The sequence below is a fragment of the Trachemys scripta genome, chromosome 5 (genome assembly GCF_013100865.1).
Source record: "Trachemys scripta elegans isolate TJP31775 chromosome 5, CAS_Tse_1.0, whole genome shotgun sequence".
In the NCBI taxonomy this organism is placed as follows: domain Eukaryota; kingdom Metazoa; phylum Chordata; order Testudines; family Emydidae; genus Trachemys; species Trachemys scripta.
The window spans coordinates 139,670,020-139,689,595 of record NC_048302.1 but is presented as its reverse complement, the minus strand read 5'-3'; the positions used below and the strand labels follow the sequence as shown (position 1 = coordinate 139,689,595).

General features: G+C 46.4%; 1 protein-coding gene across 1 annotated transcript in view; it reads right to left on the bottom strand.

The window, feature by feature from the left end:
* Nucleotides 1-19,576, bottom strand: part of LOC117878454 (dedicator of cytokinesis protein 2-like) — a gene marked incomplete in the record, with an annotated part of 325,642 nt that overhangs the window by 168,718 nt on the left and 137,348 nt on the right. Inside the window, 1 exon segment of the mRNA XM_034772650.1 lies at nt 15,141-15,252. Within this exon segment, the coding sequence (XP_034628541.1) occupies nt 15,141-15,252 (112 nt within the window).

The following is a 19,576-nucleotide window of genomic DNA, read 5'->3' as shown; positions in this document are numbered from 1 at the left end:
GGCAGACTTGGGCCTGTCCAGCAGATTTGCCCACAGGACACCAGCCGGTAGGCAACACGAAGCTGCTTGGCACCCACAGTGAGGCCAGCCAGGACTATGGCCATTCTGGACCCCTTGGGCCTACCACCAGCAAGGCCCCCCCGTCCAGGACCTCGAGATCTGGCCCCTTGAGACACCGGTCCCGCTCCCCGCAGGGGCGCCCCTCCTCGCGCAAGGAGGCCACGGTCTCCAGACCACCGGAGCAAGAAAGAGCCGACTCGGCACCAAGCCCGGCACCGTCTCAGGCCCACACTATAGGACAGACCCCAGAGGAGCGCCCAGTAGGTGCAGAGTTGCAGGAAGAGGACAACGCACAGAAGGCCCTAACCTCTTCCTCCTCACCAGATGAAGCCATGGCAGGCATGACAGTGTCCGGCCCTCCCCCGATTGACCATCGGGCGCACCAGGATCTGCTCCGCCGAGTAGCCCTCAATCTGGGGTTGCAGGCGGAGGAGACTGTAGAGCAGGAGGACCCCATGGTTGACATCCTAAGCCTGGAAGGTCCCTCCAGGATTGCACTCCCACTCATAAAAACAGTACAGTCGAACTATAAGACAGTGTGGCAAACACCGGCCTCCAGCGCACCAACTGCGAAAGGCATAGAGAGGAAGTACTTCGCCCCCTCCAAGGGGTTCGACTTTCTCTTTTCTCACCCAGCACCCTGTTAGCTGGTCGTCTCTGCGGTCAACGAACGAGAGCGGCATGGCCAGCAAGCCTCGGCCCCCAAGGCCAAGGAGGCAAAGCGCTTGGACTTACTTGGTAGGAAGGTCTACTCGTCCGGGGGCCTCCAGTTGAGGATCGCTAACCAACAAGCGATGCTGAACAGAGACAATTTCAATTCTTGGGCATCAGTCTCCAAGTTTAAGGACTCCCTGCCCCAGGGTTCACAACCAGAGTTCGCTGCCCTGGTGGACGAGGGGAAGGCAGTAGTCAAAACCTCTTTGCAGGCCTCTCTTGACTCCGCGGACGCAGCGGCCAGGACAATCGCGTCAGGAGTGGTGATGAGGCGCTCGGCATGGCTACAGGCTTCCAGCCTTCCCCCAGAGGTACAAAACACCTTGCAAGACCTCCCGTTCGAAGGGTCAGGCTTGTTCTCAGGCCAGACGGATGCCAGATTGCATAGCCTCAAAGACTCTTGAGCAACCCTCAAGTCGTTGGGAATGCACACCCCAGTGACACAGAGGAAATCCTTTAAGCCCCAACCATCGCAGAGGCAATACCACCCTCGTCCTAGACAGGGACCGTACCGCAGAAGGGGCAGGGATAACAGGCGTAGATGTAACAACACGCCTAACCAGGGCCAAAGCCACGGCCAAGGCAAGCCGCAGCCGGGAAATAAGCAAGGGTTTTGAAGCTGCGATCGAGGACAGCGTACCGACCCTTATACCGGATCCTCCTCTATGTTTCAGGGACCACCTGTCCCATTTTTACCGTGCTTGGTCCCGTATAACATCGGACCGCTGTGTCCTTCGCATGGTGGAGGCGGGATACACCCTTCAGTTCTCCTCGCCCCCTCCCTCCCACCCCACATCCCTGTCCCTCTTCAGGGACCCCTCTCACGAGCAACTCCTTCTGCAGGAGGTGCGGGCCCTCCTCAAAGTAGGAGCAGTGGAAGAGGTCCCTCTGGACCTAAGAGGGAAAGGGTTTTACTCCAGATATTTCCTCATTCCCAAAGCAATTGGGACCATTTTGGACCTGTGCAAACTAAACAAATTTTTGGTCAAGGCACGTTTTCGTATGGTCTCCCTTGGCGCTATTATCCCATCCCTGGATCCGGGGGATTGGTACGCTGCCCTCGATATGAAAGATGCCTACTTTCACATCGCCATCCGTCCAGCCCACTGCTGGTTCCTGCGCTTCACCATCAACCAACACCATTTCCAATTTACAGTCTTGCCCTTCGGCCTAGCAACGGATATCAAGCAGCTTATGCTGCTGGTCCTTGACTGCCTCCAAAGGAATCGCAGGGAGTCTGCAATCCTGCAGAATAAGTCCAAACGTGTCTGAAGTCTTTGGCAGATATAGGAGGTGGAGACATGATAGTCTCATCAGGAGGAGGAAGAAAAAGCTAGTGTTGGTGGAGCCTCCTCCTCCTGTCCCTCCTCTTCAGTTGGTGCTGGTGGGGCTTCAACCTCCGGAGGGTGAGAGACCAACGGAGAAGAGGTGTAGGTCTCCAGCTTTGCTACCTGGGTGGGTTCCTGAACTGTGCACTGTACATGGCCCACGGGTCCTAATATGGTCAGTGTGGAGGGAGTGGAACATGTGGCTGCATCCATTGTAGTCCACGCCAAGATTGTGGACTAGATGTTGATTGTGGATAGTGAAGATGAGCAGGTGTGATTTGCCTGGTAGATGAGGAGGAGGAAGAGGAGGGTTCCATCGCTCCCTCATCGCTGGGGAAGGGAGATGCCATCCTCGGTAGAGAAAGAGAGGAGTGCCGTGAGTCTGGAGAGGAGGGTGGAAGTAGGGGGAGGTCACGTTGGAGTAGTGGAGTCGGGAGGGTCAGATACCAGCAGGTGTTTAGGGCATCTAAAATCTTGTGGAGGGGGGAAAAGCATCATTGGTGCCAGTATATGACGCGGTGGTGGAGGAAGGGTGTATTCCCCTGAAGTGCCTGTAGATGGTGCCGACAACTTGGCTGGTGCCGACCACTTGGCCAGTGCCAAAGATTTTGATGGTGCCGAAGGCTTGCTCAATGCTGTCTCATTGATGTTGGAAAGGACACTGGTGCCAGCACTTGTGTCAGTGCCATAACTCCTGAAGTTGGCCTGTCTCAGTCACCAGAGCTGGGAAACAGTGCTGACAGGTGTAGGTCTGCCCGGGTAGGGTCTTTACACCATTTTTTTCGTGTCAGTTCTGGAGGTACTTGGATGGCCCCTGGAACTTTGTCCCCTGTCAGATTTTGTTGAGGTGAGACCTTGCCAGGGATGGTGTTCTGGTTGGCTGTGCCTCAAAGTGTGAGGAGGGAGCCCGTTTCTTTTTGTCCGATTGAGAAAGGGAAGACTTTCTCTTCAAGGGATGCGGGGAATAAGAATCGGCAGATGACCTGGCAGTGTGAGGGACTATCTGGGGAAGAGTGCAGGCCAGGGTTCAATGCTGGTCACAGTGATTCCTCCATGAAGAGAAGTTTTAATCTAATGTCCTCGTCTTTTCTGGCTCTGGGTTTCAGGCCAAAGTAGTGGGAACACTTTTGTGGGATGTGTCCCTCTCCCAGACAGCGAATGCACCATGGGTAGCCGTCTGTTATCATGAAGGTGGCTCCACAAGAAACGCACCTCTTAAACTTGGGGGATCTGGGCATACGGGTGAAGTAAAAAGGCTTGCCAGTCAGGAAAGGTGGGAAGCGGGGAAACGGAAACCTAAGCTATGAAATAATGGTGAAGGTAAAGTTAAAACACACACACAAAATATAGATAGAAGAAAGAAAGGAGAAGAAGAAAATAGTAACTGCACTACACTAAAAGGTATCTAGTGAGGGAAATAGGAGAAGTGGGCTCTGCTGTGGATTCCATCTCAGACCAAAGGCGGTAAAGAAGGAACTGTGGGCGGTCGGACTGCACATCACTATATACACTTCCCGCTCACAGCGTGAGAAAGAGGGGTGTGCATGTGCCGTGCGACAGGCACTGCTGATGAAGATCTCCGATTCCAGCCGCAGGGGTCACTGCCGCACCTACAAGTGGAGCACCCACAGGCACATCACTCAAAGAAGAACACCTGGAAATTTGTTTGAGGAACCATTTTTATCCAAAGTAAAAGTATATATAATAAAATTGCTCATAATAATAAATAATAAATTATTATAATAATTAATAATAAATAATTGTATCAAGGACAACACACTCCGGGGATTGCACATTGTGTTGAATCATATTACCCTTACAGACCTTTTCTTCTGTTTTCATAGTGTGACAAAGTCAGGTCGGACAGCTACAAGAGGGTATTCGTATTGGGTTTTGGGAAGTGATCGGTACGCAGTAGACTACATTCTTTGTAAAGAGGTATGCAGCCTAAAAAGTTTGAAAACTACTGCCTTTTAACTTTTGAGTGCTTGACTTTGCAACCTTAAGAATCTTCTTTTAGCATAATAAAAATTGATAGAAACTCATATTACTGTAGTGCCTAGAGGCCCCAACTGAGAATACGTCCCCATTGTAAGACAAGTAGTAAGAGACAGTCCCTGACCCAAAGAGTTGACAATCAAAATAAAGAGTGAGAATGAGACCTGGATCCAGAGAGATTGAGCACCTTCCCAAGGTCACACTCAAAATTTATGGCACCGTAAGTGGTGGCCAAATGTTTGGGTAGGAGTGTCTGTATGAATGGCATATTTTGATCAGTATCCGAACATGTGATTTATGTGCTTGACTGGCCTGGTCTACACTTATAAAATTTTACTGGCATAATTATGTTGGTAAGGGGAGTGATTTTCGGGTTTGTCTACACTACACAGATTTTAGCGACATGGCCGTGTCGCTAAAAATCGGGCAGTGTAAATGCTGTTTGTCGGCACTTTTGCCAACAAAATACTTCCACCCCTTATGAGCGGGGTTCGTGTTGTTGACAGGAGAGTATTCCTGCCAACAACGAGCTGTTTACACTGCCACTTGCCACCAGAAAACTTTTTGTCTTTCGGGGGCGGGGGGAGGGCTTTTTTAAGCACCTGTGAATGACAAAAGTTTTGTCGTTCAATTGGCAGTGTAGACCAGGAGTAGGCAACCTATGGCATTGGTGCCAAAGGCGGCACACGAGCTGATTTTCAGTGGCACTCACACTTCCCGGGTCCTGGCCACCGGTCCGGGTGACTCTGCATTTTAATTTAATTTTAAATGAAGCTTCTTAAACATTTTAAAAACCTTATTTACTCTACATACAATAGTTTAGTTATATATTATAGACTTATAGAAAGAGACGTTCTAAAAACGTTAAAATGTATTACTGGCACACGAAACCTTAAATTAGAGTGAATAAATGAAGACTTGGCACACCAGTTCTGAAAGGTTGCCGACCCCTGGTGTAGACAAAGCTTTTGATGACATAGCTATGCCAGTAAAATTCCTAGTGTAGACACTGTTTTACTGGTATAAAGTACTTCACCAGATTAGAATAAACTTTACTGGCATAAGCACTTTTATACTGGGATAACTACGTCTACACCAGGGTAGTTTTGCTGGCAAAACTTCTAAGTGTAGACAAGGCCTAAAATGGAATGAGACAGTTTCAACACTGGGGAAAGAGGAGGAGGCCCTTTTACCTTACATTTTATACTAAAGGGATATTAAAAGACAATGACAGAGCTAATAGCCTTAATGGCTTTAGTCTGCTCTCCTTGGGAAGCACCCAAATCAGTGTGAACACAGTGGGTCACACTGAGGCTTTGCCTATACTACAAATGCTTTGCCAGTATAGCTATACCATAAAAGCAATACTGCCAGAGCCCCCTATGGTAGCCGCAGCCTATGCCAACAGAAGGTGATTTTCTGTCAGTATGGTCACCCCTCTTCCCCGAACAACACTAGCTATGCTGATGGAAGCACTCTTCTGTCAGCAGAGCTGCATCTACTTGGAGGTTTGGCAGCACAATAGCTATGTTGGCTAGGTATGTGGACCACAGACACACACCACTCTAACCAATATAGCTATTCTGACAAAACTTTGTTACAGACACCTGGTATGAGAGAGACCCTCAGTCTCTCAGGAGCATTTGAGCCTGTTAGGATAATGTCAATTGATTCTGTTCGGTTCCTGTAAATTAAGAGAAAAGCCTATCTAATTTAGCTTCCAGCGAAGTGAAGGTTAGATGAGACTAAATATCGGTGTAAGGTGCTTGTTGGTTTAAAATCATTTTCCTCTAATATTTTGTTCCAGCTACTACATGAAATAAACAGAAATATTGGTTTTAAGAAAGTTGTTGGTCAATGTCACTGGTCGCAGGTTCCCAAAGGCAGGAAATGCAGGTGTGTGAAACCCAGGCAGACCTGGAGGATGGCAAGTGGTTAGTTTACACAGGGTAGTTTAGCTAGGGCCTGACCTAAGGGCTTGTCTGCATGGGAAAATTGACTGGCCTGAAGATAGCAGTATAACTAGGGTTACCGTATTTCAAGTTCCCAAACAGAGGACACTGCTGGGGGGTGGGAGGGAGGGAGAGCTGGAGGGGGTATTTATTTTGGGGGTGCTGGAGAGGTATTTGGAGGTGCTGGAGGGTGTGTATGTACTGGGAGGGGTATTTGGAGGGTGCTGGAGGGATGTGTGTACTGGGAGGGGTATTTCAGGGTGCTGGAGGAGGTACGGAGGTGCTGGAAGGATGTGTGTGTACTGGGAGGGGTATTTGAAGGTGCTGGAGGGTGTATGTAGACTAGGAGGGATATTTGGGGGTACTGGAGAATGTGTGTACTGGGAGAGGTATTTGGGGGTGCTGGAGGGTGTGTGTGTACTGGGAGGGGTACCTGAGGAGTGTTAGAAGTGGTACCTGCAGCCTCACTCTCGAGGTGGGGAGCAGTGTCACTCCCTGTCACAGTGGCAGGGCAGTTGGTGCAGGCCTAGGATGCCTCCCTGTGGGCCTCTCTCCTTCCCCAGGGCAGGGAGCTGAGGCCTGGCCTTATCACCCCTCCCAGCCAGGCTCTCAGGCTCTGTGGCAGGGCAGGCTTGGCAGCTCTGCTTACCTGGCGGGGCAGGTGGGCTGGGCTGGGCCCAGATGGGATCTGGCAGCTGCAGATGCAGGGGAGGGACTAATCAGGGTTTGGGGATGGCTCTTTCTGAGCTGCAACATCTGCTCCACAAAAATCCAGGACATTTCCTCTAATTTCAAAAATCCGCCTGGACGGAGGGCGGAAGGTGAAAAAAAGAGGTCATGTCTGGGAAAATCTGGAGATATGGTAACCCTAAGTATAATTATGCCAGTATAACTGCCCACATGGATATTATTCTGGAATATCGTAACTTTCTTCCTGTATAATTACTCTGTAGTGGAATTGTGAGATTCCACCCCAACACAGAGAAGGACAGGAGCTCTAACACCTCAGGAGGTGCTCTCAGAGAGACCAGAAAGGGGACCAAGGTAGAGCTAGTCCTGTAACTGTGACACTCCTATATAATGCAGCCCCCGTTTGATATGGAGATTGCACTGGGCTCATTGGCTGATCTCCTATCAATGGCCAAAGGACATGTGTCAGGTATCCATGCTACTGCACACCCTCGTTTGCTGTGAACTATCTAGCCATGTAGACAAGCCCTCATTCTCTCTCTCATCCTCTCCCGAGGGAGAGAACTGTGCAATTTGAGTTCCATAGATTTTAAGGCAATCATATGTTCCAGAAAAGCATTCAGTATTATTCTGAAGAAGTCAAGAGATGGAGAATCCATCACTTCCCTTGGTAGTCTGTTCCACTGTTAATCAACCTTACTGTTAAAAATTTGTGCCTTGCCTCTCATTTGAATTTCTTTGGCACTGGTCTTGTTGTGCCTTTCTCCATTAGATTAAAGAGTTCTCTAGCACCCAGTGTTTTCTCCCTGTGAAGGTACTTACACACCATATTCAAGTCACCTCTCAATCTTCTTTTAGATAAACTAAATAGATTGAGCTCTTTACGTTTCTTACTGTAAGACATTTTTTCCTGCTTTTGAACCATTTTTGTGGCTCTGTTCTGCACCCTCTCTAGTTTTCAAAATACTTTTTAAAATGTTTGACACCAGAACAGATGCTGTATTCCAGTATCGGTCTCACTAATTAGCCTTTTTGGCACAGCCTCACAATGGGAGCTCGTGTTCAGTTGCTTCTCCATTATGACCTCCAAATCCTTTTCAGAGTCCCTGATTTCCAGGATACAGTCCCCCATTCAGTAGGTACGGCCTACATTCTTCATTCCCAGATGTATGACCTTGCATTTGACTGTATTAACATGCACTTTGTTTGAATGGGTCCGGTTTGCCAAGCAATCCAGCTCACGCCGTACAACAGGCCTGGCCTCATCATTATTTACCACTCTGCCAATCTTTGTGTCATGCACAAATTATCAGCAGTGATTTTGCATTTACTTCCAGACCACAGATAAAAATACTGGATAGCATTGGGCCTAGTACCGATATTCAATGATTCCCCAATGACAACTACTTTTTGAGATCTGTCAGTTAGCTAGGAAGTAATCAGTTTAATGTGTGCTTTGTTGATGGTGCAGAGTGCTTAATCGGAATGTCATGTGCTATCAAGTCAAATGCCTTACAAAAGTCGAACTATATTACATATTACATCCATGCAGTCACCTTTATCAGCCGAACTTGTAAACTCAAGAAATGATCTCAGGGTTGTTTGACAAGATCTATTTTCTTCAAACCCATGCTAACTGGCATTAATTACATTCCCATTCTATCTTAATTGAATCCCATATCTGCTTTTCCATTACTTTTCCCGGGTTTGATGTCAGGCTAACCAGCTTATAGTTACCCTATTCATTTTGCTTATCCTTTTTGAATATTGGCACAACATTAGCACTCTTCCAGTCATCTAGAATTTCCCTGGTATTCCAAGATTGATTGAAGATTAACATCAATGAGCCAGAGATCTCCTTAGCCTACTCTTTTAGGACTCTTGAGCATATGCTGTCTAGGCTTGCTTATTTTAAAAATGTATGTTCAGTGGACTCATTTGTTTTGGTACTTTTTAAAAAGAATATTGACTCTGTTCTATGTTTATATTGGAGAAGGTAGGTCTAAGAAATGCACCTTGCACTTGGAGTGGAAGGTTGCAAGGTTTGTGATGGTCCTTAGTTCTTCTAGGAGTTTGTTCCACAGGCGGAGCAGAGATGAGCTGGGGCAGGGAGTGCAAGGCCGGGACTAACTTTTTTGCCGCTGCCCCAAGCAAAAAAAAAAGCGAGTGGGGGAGGTGCTGCCGCGGTGTGGCCGGAGGAGCGAGGCACGAGGGAGGGTGTGGTGCGGCTGGAGGAGCGGGGGGGCACGGCGCGGCCGGAAGAGCCAAAGGGGGGCAGCGCAGCCGGAGGAGCCGGGGAGGGCGCAATTTTATATTCTTGCCTCGGACGCAAAAATAGCTAGTTACGGCTCTGATTCTATGTTGTGAAAGATACATAAAGCTGCATGTCATCTGCGTATTGCTGAGCCTTGAGTCCTTGTAGCTTTACCCGTCCTCCTACTGGCAATATGTAGATGCTGAATAGGATTGTGGGACTCCACAGGTGGCAGTTCTGGTGGTGGAGATGCAGTTTCCCTATCAATACTTATTAGGTGCTTGAGTACAGGAAGGACTCAAACCATTCTAACATGTTCCCCCGGACCCCAGCTGCCTCTCTCAGGCAGGTTAAGGCTCTGATTTTGTCAAATGCTGCCAAGGGGCGACCCGTGCCTACTGATAGTGGGGGGGCAGAGTGAGTGCAGTCAGCTTCAGCAGTGTTACTGAGCATGCTCAATCCATGTGAGCATGCTCAGTACAAGCCAAGCAGCAAAGGGGAGGAGGACAACCCCTGCATGCGCCCCCCCCCACAAGCATCGCCCTCAAGAGATCTAATGGGATAAGAATGGATGTCTGCTCCCTGTCCACTGAGTGCAGAAGATCACCCACCACTAAAGCTGTTTCCATCCCAAGTCCTGGCCTGAAACCAGACTTTGGCAGATCTAGGATTCTGTCTTCAATTCATTGCGTCTATGGAAGGCAAAGTTGGCTACGCAGTAGAGACAGCTGTACCCATTTTCCTCCCACTGGGAGTAAACTCCTCTGGGTTAGCTGCCAAGAAGGTCCCTTGCCACACTGTCTCCTCCTCTCTTTTTCTGTAGAGAACGCAGGGTGGGGAGTACTGCCCTGCATCAACATTTCCTGCATAATATCAAAGCTAGAGCTGACTCAGACAAGAAACTGATTGTTTTCTTCTCTCTAATTAAGCTTCACAAAATATAAATAAGTCAGTTTCATTTTTTTCTTTTCAGCTCCCTTCATCAGATAATGTTCCGCCCTATGATGTTAATTACATGGGGAGTTGGGAGGCCTCTGACACCCACTGCAGTTAAAAATAATGGATCAGCATTTGGCGGTACATGCTGGGAGCAATAATCCCTGAGGAGGTGCCCCCTGCTTGGACAGGGATGGAGCATGCTGGGCCCTGTATTCTCTGCAGGGAGGCTCCTCCACTTGGAGTGGGACAGAGCATTGCAGACTGGGATCTGCAGTTTCTGGCCTGCACTTTAGCTGCCCTTGCTTTATTGTTACGATCATTACTTATTACTGGTATTAGTGTAGTGCCCAAAAGCCCCAATCATGGCCCAGGGTCCCACTGGGCTAGGCCCTGTACAAACACAGACCAAAAAAAGTGGCCCCTGCCCCAAAGAGCTTACACATCTAAGTATAAGACAAGAAACAACAGACCACAGCAGTGCAGGAAGGGACCTTGAAGTCATCAGGTCCAGCCCACAGCACTGTGGCAGGGCCAAGTAAACTCAGACAATCCCTGACAGGGGTTTGTCCAACCTGTTTTTTAAAAACTCCAGTGATGGGGATTCCACAACCTACCTTGGATGCCTGTTGCAAAACTTAACTATCCTTATAGTTAGAAAGGTTTTCCTTACATCTCACCTAAATCTCCCTTGCTGCAGAGTAAGCCCATTCCTTCTTGTCCTGCCTTCAGTGGACAAGGAGAACAATTGATCCTTGTCCTCTATAACAGCCCTTAACATATTATCAGTTCTCCCTCAGTTCTCTTTTCTCAAGACTAAACATGCCCAGTTTTTTTTTAACCTTTTCTCATAGGTCAAGTTTTCTAAACCTTTTATCATTTGTGTTAGAATCATAGAATCACAGAAAATTAGGGTTGGAAGAGATCTCGGGAGGTCATCTAGTCCAACCCCCTGCTCAAAGCAGGACCAACCCCAGCTAAATCATCCCAGCCAGGGCTTTGTTAAGCCGGGCCTTAAAAATCAATAAGGAAGGAGATTCCACCACCTCCCTGGGTATGGAATGGGTAACCCATTCCAGTGCTTCACCACCCTCCTAGTGAAATAGTTTTTCTTAATATCCAAGCTAGACCTCCCCCACTGCAACTTGAGACCATTCCTTCTTGTTCTGTCATCTGCTACCACTGAGAACAGTCTAGATCCTCCTCTTTGGAACCCCCTTTCAGGTAGTTGAAGGCAGCTATCAAATTTCCCCTCATTCTTCTCTTCTGCAGACTAAATAACCCCAGTTCCCTCAGCCTCGACTGATAAAGCATGTGCCCCAGCCCCCTAATCCTTTTTGTTGCCCTCTGCTGGACTCGCTCCAATTTGTCCACACCCTTTCTGTAGTGCTGGGCCCAAAACTGGACGCAGTACTCCAGTTGTGGCTTCACCAGTGCTGAATAGAGGGGAATAATCACTTCCCTCGATCTGCTGGAAATGGTCATACTAATGCAGCCCAATATGCCATTAGACTTCTTAGCAGCAAGGGCACACTGCTGACTCATATCCAGCTTCTTGTCCACTGTAATCCCCAAGTCCTTTTCTGCAGAACTGACATTGTTACTCAACTCTGGACTCTCTTCAATTTGTCCACATCTTTCCTAAAGTGTGGCACCCAGAGCTGGACACAGTACTGCAGCTGAGGCCTCACCAGTGCCAAGTATAGTGGGACAATTACCTCCTGTGTCTTATACACAACACTCCTGTAAATACACCCTGAATGATATTAGCCTTTTTCACACCTGCATCACATTGCTGACTCATATTCACAATCTATTATAACCCCTAGATCCTTTTCAGCAATATGACCACCTAGCCAGTTATTTCCAGTCATTTCCCATTTTGTAGTTGTGCAATTGATTTTTCCTTCCTACCTGTAGTACTTTGCACTTATCTTTATTGAATTTCATCTTGTGGAATTTGGACCAATTCTCCAATTTGTCATGGTCATTTTTAATTCTAATCCTGTCCTCCAAAGTGTTTGCAACCCCTCCTATCTTGGTGTCATCTGCAAATTTTATAAGCATACTCCTCTCCACTTCTTTATCGAAGTCATTAATGAAAATATTGACTAGTACCAGACCCAGGACTGACCCCTGCAGGACCCTATGATATACGTCCGCCCAGTTTGATAGAAAACCTTTGATAACTTCTCTTTCAGTATAGTGTTTCAACCAGTTTTGCACCCACTTTATGGTAATTTCATCTAGACCACATTTCTCTAGTTTACTTATGAGAATGGCATATGGGACTGTCTCAAAAGTCTTACTAAAACCAAGATATATCACATTTACTACTTCCCCTCCATCCACTAGTCCAGTAACCCTATCAAAGAGGGACACAGACCGACAGACGAGGAAGTACATAAGAGCGGCCATACTGGGTCAGACCAAAGGTCCATTTAGCCCACTGTCCTGTCTGCCAACAGTGGCCAGTGCCAGGTGCCCCAGAGGGAATGAACAGAACAGGGAATCATCAAGTGACCCATCCCCTGTCACCCATTCCCAGGTTCTGGCAAACAGAGGCTAGGGACACCATCCCTGCCCATCCTGGCTAATACCTAGTCTTATTAATCTCTCCTCATATGGAAGCCATTCCATACCCCTAATCATTTTTGTTGCCCTTGTGGAAGTAGAGCAAGACCTGACAGGGATTGGAAGGGGATTTCAATGCATACAGTCTCTTCTGTGAGTAAGAGTCGGGCTAGCTGTAACCCTAATAACGCGAGATTTGTAGAAGTGAGGATTGTGTGAGGCGAGTGGGAAAGAACTGTGTGAGAAGTTGTTGCGACCTTGTGTTGATAAATATGGAATGTAGACTAGAGTCTAAATAGATGTAAAAAATAGGATATCAGGATGACCTATGTATAAACAAAATGGAGCTGTTGCTCATTATTGTCTGTAACAAAAGGTATAAATGCTTGCTGTAATTGTTTACCTAGAGAGAGACCTGCCTAGAATGGGGAAACCCTGTGTCCTAGTGCACTCTCTCCCTCTATGCAATTGCTTGAGAACAAAGTATCTGACTTTGCTGCACCCAACCAAAGAGAGTGAGAACTCTGTTTTTCTCCGACACCCTTTTCTGAACCTTTTCCAATTCCAGTATATCTTTTTTGAGATGGGGCAACCACATCTGCATGCAGTATTCAAGATGTGGGTGTACCATGGATTTATATAGAGGCAATATGATATTTTCTATCCCTTTCTTAATTATTCCCAACATACTGTTTGCTTTTTTGACTGCTGCTGCACATGGAGTGGATGTTTTCAGAGAATTACCCACAACGACTCCAAGACCTCTTTCTTGAGTGGTAACAGCTAATTTAGACCCCATCACTTGTTTCATTGTACAAGGAAACAATGACACAAAGTTGGTCAGCATGGTAGGCAGTAGTCTCAGCACACCAGCAGCTAAACCATCGTCAAGTTTTCTGTAGGTATCCCAGCAAAGAAGAATGTTAAGGAAGGATTTCAAGAAGGATAATAAGGTAGCTTTGAGGATGTGTATGGAGAGCGTCTCCCAGCCATGAGGGGAAGCACAAGAGAGACCACAAAGAGGCTTGTCTGAAAATTTAACAGGTGAATGATGGAGGGTGGCACCACTGGCCAATCCAAAGTGGGAGTCAACACCTCAATAGTACATAAGAGATGACAGGTATGGTGGGGATAGACTAGGAAGGGTCTTGAAATTTAAGACCAGAAGCTTTGTTTGGTGTGATACAGAAGGGGTAGCCAATCCCACAGTATCCTTGCCAGCAAGTTAAAGAAGTATGCGCTGGATGAATGGACTGTAAGGTGGATAGAAAGCTGGCTAGATCGTCTGGCTCAACGGGTAGTGATCAATGGCTCCATGTCTAGTTGGCAGCCGGTTTCAAGCGGAGTGTCCCAAGGGTCGGTCCTGGGGCCGGTTTTGTTTAATATCTTTATTAATGATCTGGAGGATGGTATGGACTGCACTCTCAGCAAGTTTGCAGATGACACTAAACTGGGAGGCGTGGTAGATACGCTGGAGGGTAGGGATAGGATACAGAGGGACCTAGACAAATTAGAGGATTAGGCCAAAAGAAATCTGGTGAGGTTCAACAAGGACAAGTGCGGAGTCCTGCACTTAGGACGGAAGAATCCCATGCACTGCTACAGACTAGGGACCGAGTGACTAGGAAGCAGTTCTGCAGAAAAGGACCTAGGGGTCACAGTGGACGAGAAGCTGGATATGAGTCAACAGAGTGCCCTTGTTGCCAAGAAGGCTAACAGCATTTCGGGCTGTATAAGTAGGGGCATTGCCAGGAGATTGAGGGACGTGATCATTCTCCTTTATTCAGCATTGGTGAGGCCTCATCTGGAGTACTGTGTCCAGTTTTGGGCCCCACACTACAAGGGAGGATATGGAAAAATTGGAAAGAGTCCAGCGGAGGACAACAAAAATTATTAGGGGGCTGGAGCACATGACTTATGAGGAGAGGCTGAGGGAACTGGGATTGTTTAGTTTGCAGAAGAGAAGAATGAGGGGAAATTTGATAGCTGCTTTCAACTACCTGAAGGGGGTTCCAAGGAGGATGGAGCTTGGCTGTTTGCAAGTGGTGGCAGATGACAGAACAAGGAGTAATGGTCTCAACTTGCAGTGGGGGAGGTTTAGGTTGGATATTAGGAAAAACTATTTCACTAGGTGGGTGGTGAAGCACTGAATGGGTTACCTAGGGAGGTGATGGAATCTCCTTCCTTAGAGGTTTTTAAGGTCAGGCTTGACAAAGCCTTGGCTGGGATGATTTAGTTGGGATTGGTCCTGCTTTGAGCAGGGGGTTGGACTAGATAACTCCTGAGGTCCCTTCCAACCCTGATAGTCTATGATTCTATGAATGGAGGAGCTGTGTAACTCCCTTCCTCTCTACCAGGCATGGCACTGTGCCAACAGGGAAGTATTCTGACGCAGTAATACTTAATGGCACCAATTCTGCATGATACAGGTCTGGATCTGCTCAGTGGCCAGTCTAGTTCTGTATGACGTCTGACAGAGGACAGCAAGAGATGCTTCAGAGAATGAGGCACACACAAGTGCACACACACACAAACACACTCCCATATAGCTGCCCTCTCCAGAACCTTGCTGGGGTTTCAGCTGTAGGGACAAAAACAGGTATCATAAGGCCAGGACTCCCCTGCCCTCCTCACCTGGGACAGCAGGGTTGTACTCTCCAGTGTGGATTTCATCAGCTGATTGACAGACAGGAAGAATTGCTGCAACGAAGCCTGGAATTCTGCTTTTTCTCTCCCTTCGTAGAGTCTGAGGGAAAACAAGCAGAATAAATATCTCAACCCTCTTCCTCCTTTGTTCACTGAAGTAACCTTTTTAGTTGATGACATAACAAAGGATATATCCAAGGAGGCAAGAATTCTTCCTACGTGGCCTGTTCAAACTTCATAAGAACATAAGGACGGCCATACTGGTCACACCAATGGTCCCTCTAACCCTTGACAAGGTCCCTCACCAAAGGCTCTTATGCAAAGTAAGCAGCCATGGGATAAGAGGGAAGGTGCTCTCATGGATTGGTAACTGGCTAAAAGATAGGAAACGAAGGGTAGGTATAAATGGCCAGTTTTCAGAATGGAGGAGGTAAATAGTGGTGTTCTCCAGGGGTCTGTACTGGGACCAGTCCTATGCAACATATTCATAAATGACCTGGGAAAAGGGGTAAACAGTGAGGTGGCAAAATTTGCAGATGATACAAAATTACTGAAGATAGTTAAGACCTAGGTAGACTGCGAAGAGCTACAAAAAGATCTCTCAAAACTGGGTGACTGGGCAACAAAATGGCAGATGAAATTTAATGTTGATAAATGCAAAATAATGCACATTGGAAAGCATAATCCCAACTAGACATATAAAATGATGGGGTCTAAATTAGCTGTTACCACTCAAGAAAGAGATCTTGGAGTCATTGTGAATAGTTCTCTGAAAACATCCACTCAATGTGCAGCGGCAGTCAAAAAAGCAAACAGAATGCTGGGAATAATTAAGAAAGGACTAGATAATAGAACAGAAAATATCATGTTGCCTCTATATAAATCCATGGTATGCCCACATCTTGAATACTGAGTGCAGATGTGGTCACTCCATATCAAAAAAAGATATATTGGAATTAGAAATGGTTCAGAAAAGGGCAACAAAAATTATTAGGGCTATGGAATGGCTTCCGTATGAGGAGAGATTAATAAGACTGGGACTTTTCAGCTTGGAAAAGAGACAGCTTAGGGGAGATATGATTGAAGTCTTTAAAATCATAACTGGTGTAGAGAAAGTAGATAAGGAAGTGTTGTTTACTACTTCTCATAACACAAGAACTAGGGGTCACAAAACGAAATTAATAGACAGCCGGTTTAAAACAAATAAAAGGAAGTATTTCTTCATACAACACACAGTCAACCTGTGGAACTCCTTGCAAGAGGATGTTGTGAAGTCCAAGATAATAACAGGGTTCAAAAAAGAACTAAATAAGTTCATGGAGGATAGGTCCATCAATGGCTGTTAGCCAGGAGGGGCAGGGATGGTGTCCCTAGCCTCTGTTTGCCAGAAGCTGGGAATGGGCGACAGGGGATAGATCATTTGATGATTCCCTGCTCTGTTCATTCCCTCTGGGGCGCCTGGCATTGGCCACTGTCGGCAGACAGGACACTGGGCTAGATGGACCTTTGGTCTGACCCAGTCTGGCCGTTCTTATGTTCTTAGTATCCTGTCTTCTGACAGTGGCTGGTGCCAGATGCTTCAGAGGGAGTGAACAGAACAGGGCAATTTATCACATGATCCATAACCTATCCTCCAGGCCCAGCTTCTGGCAGTCAGAGGTTTAGGGACACCCAGTGCATGGGTTTACATCTCAGACCCTCTTGGCTAATAGCCATTGATGGACCCGTCCTCCATTAACTTATCTCATTCTTTTTTGAAACCAGTTATACTTTTAGCCTTTACAACACCCACTGATACAGCTCCACAGACTGACTGTGCGTTGTGTGAAGAAATACTTCATTATACATCGCTACCTCGATATAACGCGACCCGATATAACACGAATTCTGATATAACACGGTAAAGCAGTGCTCTGGGGGGGGCGGGGCTGCGCACTCCGGTGGATCAAAGCAAGTTCAATATAACGCGGTTTCACCTATAACGCAGTAAGATTTTTTGGCTCCCGAGGACAGCGTTATATCGAGGTAGAGGTGTATTTGTTTTAAACCTGCTATCTATTAATTTCATTAGGTGAATCTTGGTTCTTGTGTTACGTGAAGGGGTATAACACTTCCTTATTCACTTTCTCCACACGACTTGTGATTTTATACACCTTTATCACATCCCCCACTCAGTCATCTCTTTTCTAAGCTGAACAGTCGCACTATTTTTAATCTCTCCTCCTATTGAAGCTGTTCCATACCCCTCAGCATTTTTTTTGCCCCTTTCTGTACTGTAGACCCCCTTTCTAATGTCTCTTTTTTGAGATGGGGCAACCAGAACTGCACATAGTGTTCAAGGTGTGGGCGTACCATGGATTTATATATTGGCATTATAATATTTTCTGTCTTATCATCTACCCCTTTTCTAATGGTTCCTATCATTGTTAGCTTTTTTTTTTTTTTTTTTTTTTTACTGCTGCTGCGCATTGAACAGATGTTTTCAGAGGACTATCCACAATGACTCCAAGATTGCTTTCTGGAGTATCACAGCTAACTTAGACCCCATCATTTTGTATGTATAGTGGGGATTATGTTTTCCAATGTGCATTACATTGCACTTAACACTGAATTTCATCTGCCATTTTGTTGCCCTGTCACCCAGTTTTGTGAGATCCCTTGGTAACTATTTGCAGTGTGTTTTAGACTTAAGTATCTTGAGTAATTTTGTATCCTCTCCAAACTTTGCCACCTCACTGTTCACCCCTTTTTCCAGATCATTTATGAATATGTTGAACAGCACTGGTCCCAGTACCGATCTCTTGGGGACCCCGCTATTTACCTCTCCACACCATGAAAACTGACCATTTATTCCTGCCCTTTGTTTCTTTTCTTTTAACCACTTACTGATCCAGGAGAGGACCTTCCCCCTTGTCCTATGGCAGCTCACTCTGCCTTTGGTGAGGGACCTTGTCAAAGTCTCTCTGAAGGTCCAAGTATGCTATATATGCTGGATCCCCGTTGCCCACATGTTGATTGACCTCCTCAAAGAATTCTAGTAGATTGGTGAGGCGTGAGTTCCCTTTATAAAAGCCGTGTTGACTCTTCCCCAACATATCATGTAGGTCTAGGTGTCTGACAATTCTGTTCTTTACTACTGTTTCAACCAATTTGCCTGGTACTGAAGTTAGGCTCACTGGCCTGTAATTGCCAGGATCACCTCTGAAGCTCTTTTTTTAAAATTGGCATCACATTAGCTATCCTCCAGTCATCTGATACAGAGGCCGATTTAAGCAGTACACGGTAATTTAACTTAATACACAGTGAGAATTAGAATGAATTACAATCCTTCTTGAGCAGCTTCTAAATTAGAACAAAGTTTAAAATAACACAAGGTAGTAACAGGGAGAGGGAGCTAAGAGAAGGGACAGGAGACGAACAATATGAGCTGTAGCCAAGCCAATGAGCAATTCTCTCACAGTCTCCTAGAAATTTCCTTTGGCTCTTCTGCCCCTTTTATTCTTTTTTCTCATGAGCATTCATACTGTTGGACTTCACTGGCACAAGAATTCATGGAAAGTTGCATATGTGAGTATTTGTGGAAAAACCATTTTACATTTGCACAGGCCAGAAGTGCTTCCACACTCATCCAATGAGGCAGACGGCTCAATATTATGGGACTTGTCTGAGCACTCACAGCTATCCAACATACCCCAAATAGTGAATACTTGCATAGGATGGTTTGTGAGCAATACGCAGAATAGGAAAACTGTCCCAGTTTACTTGAAAGTGTCCTTTCTCAAGTAATACGATCTGCAGACCTGTTGCGATGGATATTTCAGCTGGCTTGCATCTTGGGAGCAGAACCAGACCGGTCAGTCCTTGGAAGTTGGAGAATGCCCCACCCCCTGAAATTCCTACCAGCTGAGACAATTTCCATTGCCAGGATAATTCAATTGTACTTTTCTAAATCAGAGATTGCTTTAACTATACTTTGAGTAGAGGCAACAGTTTCTCCTACTGCAGAGCATGGGGATAATTTACACAAATTAAATTGTAACCATTGATCTGAATGAGCTCTCTGCTGCCATCTTTTGATAAACTAGGGGAAAGACCTCATAAGTAAACCTTATTTGCATAGGTTTCAGAGTAGGTTACAAGACAAACTTTGCCTCTCTACAAAGGAAAAAGGACACTAAACTATCTAAACTGCTACATGACACAAGGAGCCACAACAGTAGTTCCCTTAACCCAACCAGCAATATTGTTAATCTTTCCAGCTATACTCTTAGCCCAGCAGAAGAGTCTGTCCTATCTCGGGGCCTCTCCTTTTGTCCCTCCAGACCCACGAACATGATACAGTTCTGCGGTGACCTAGAATCCTACTTTCGACGTCTCCGACTCAAAGAATATTTCCAACATACCTCTGAACAGCATACTAACCC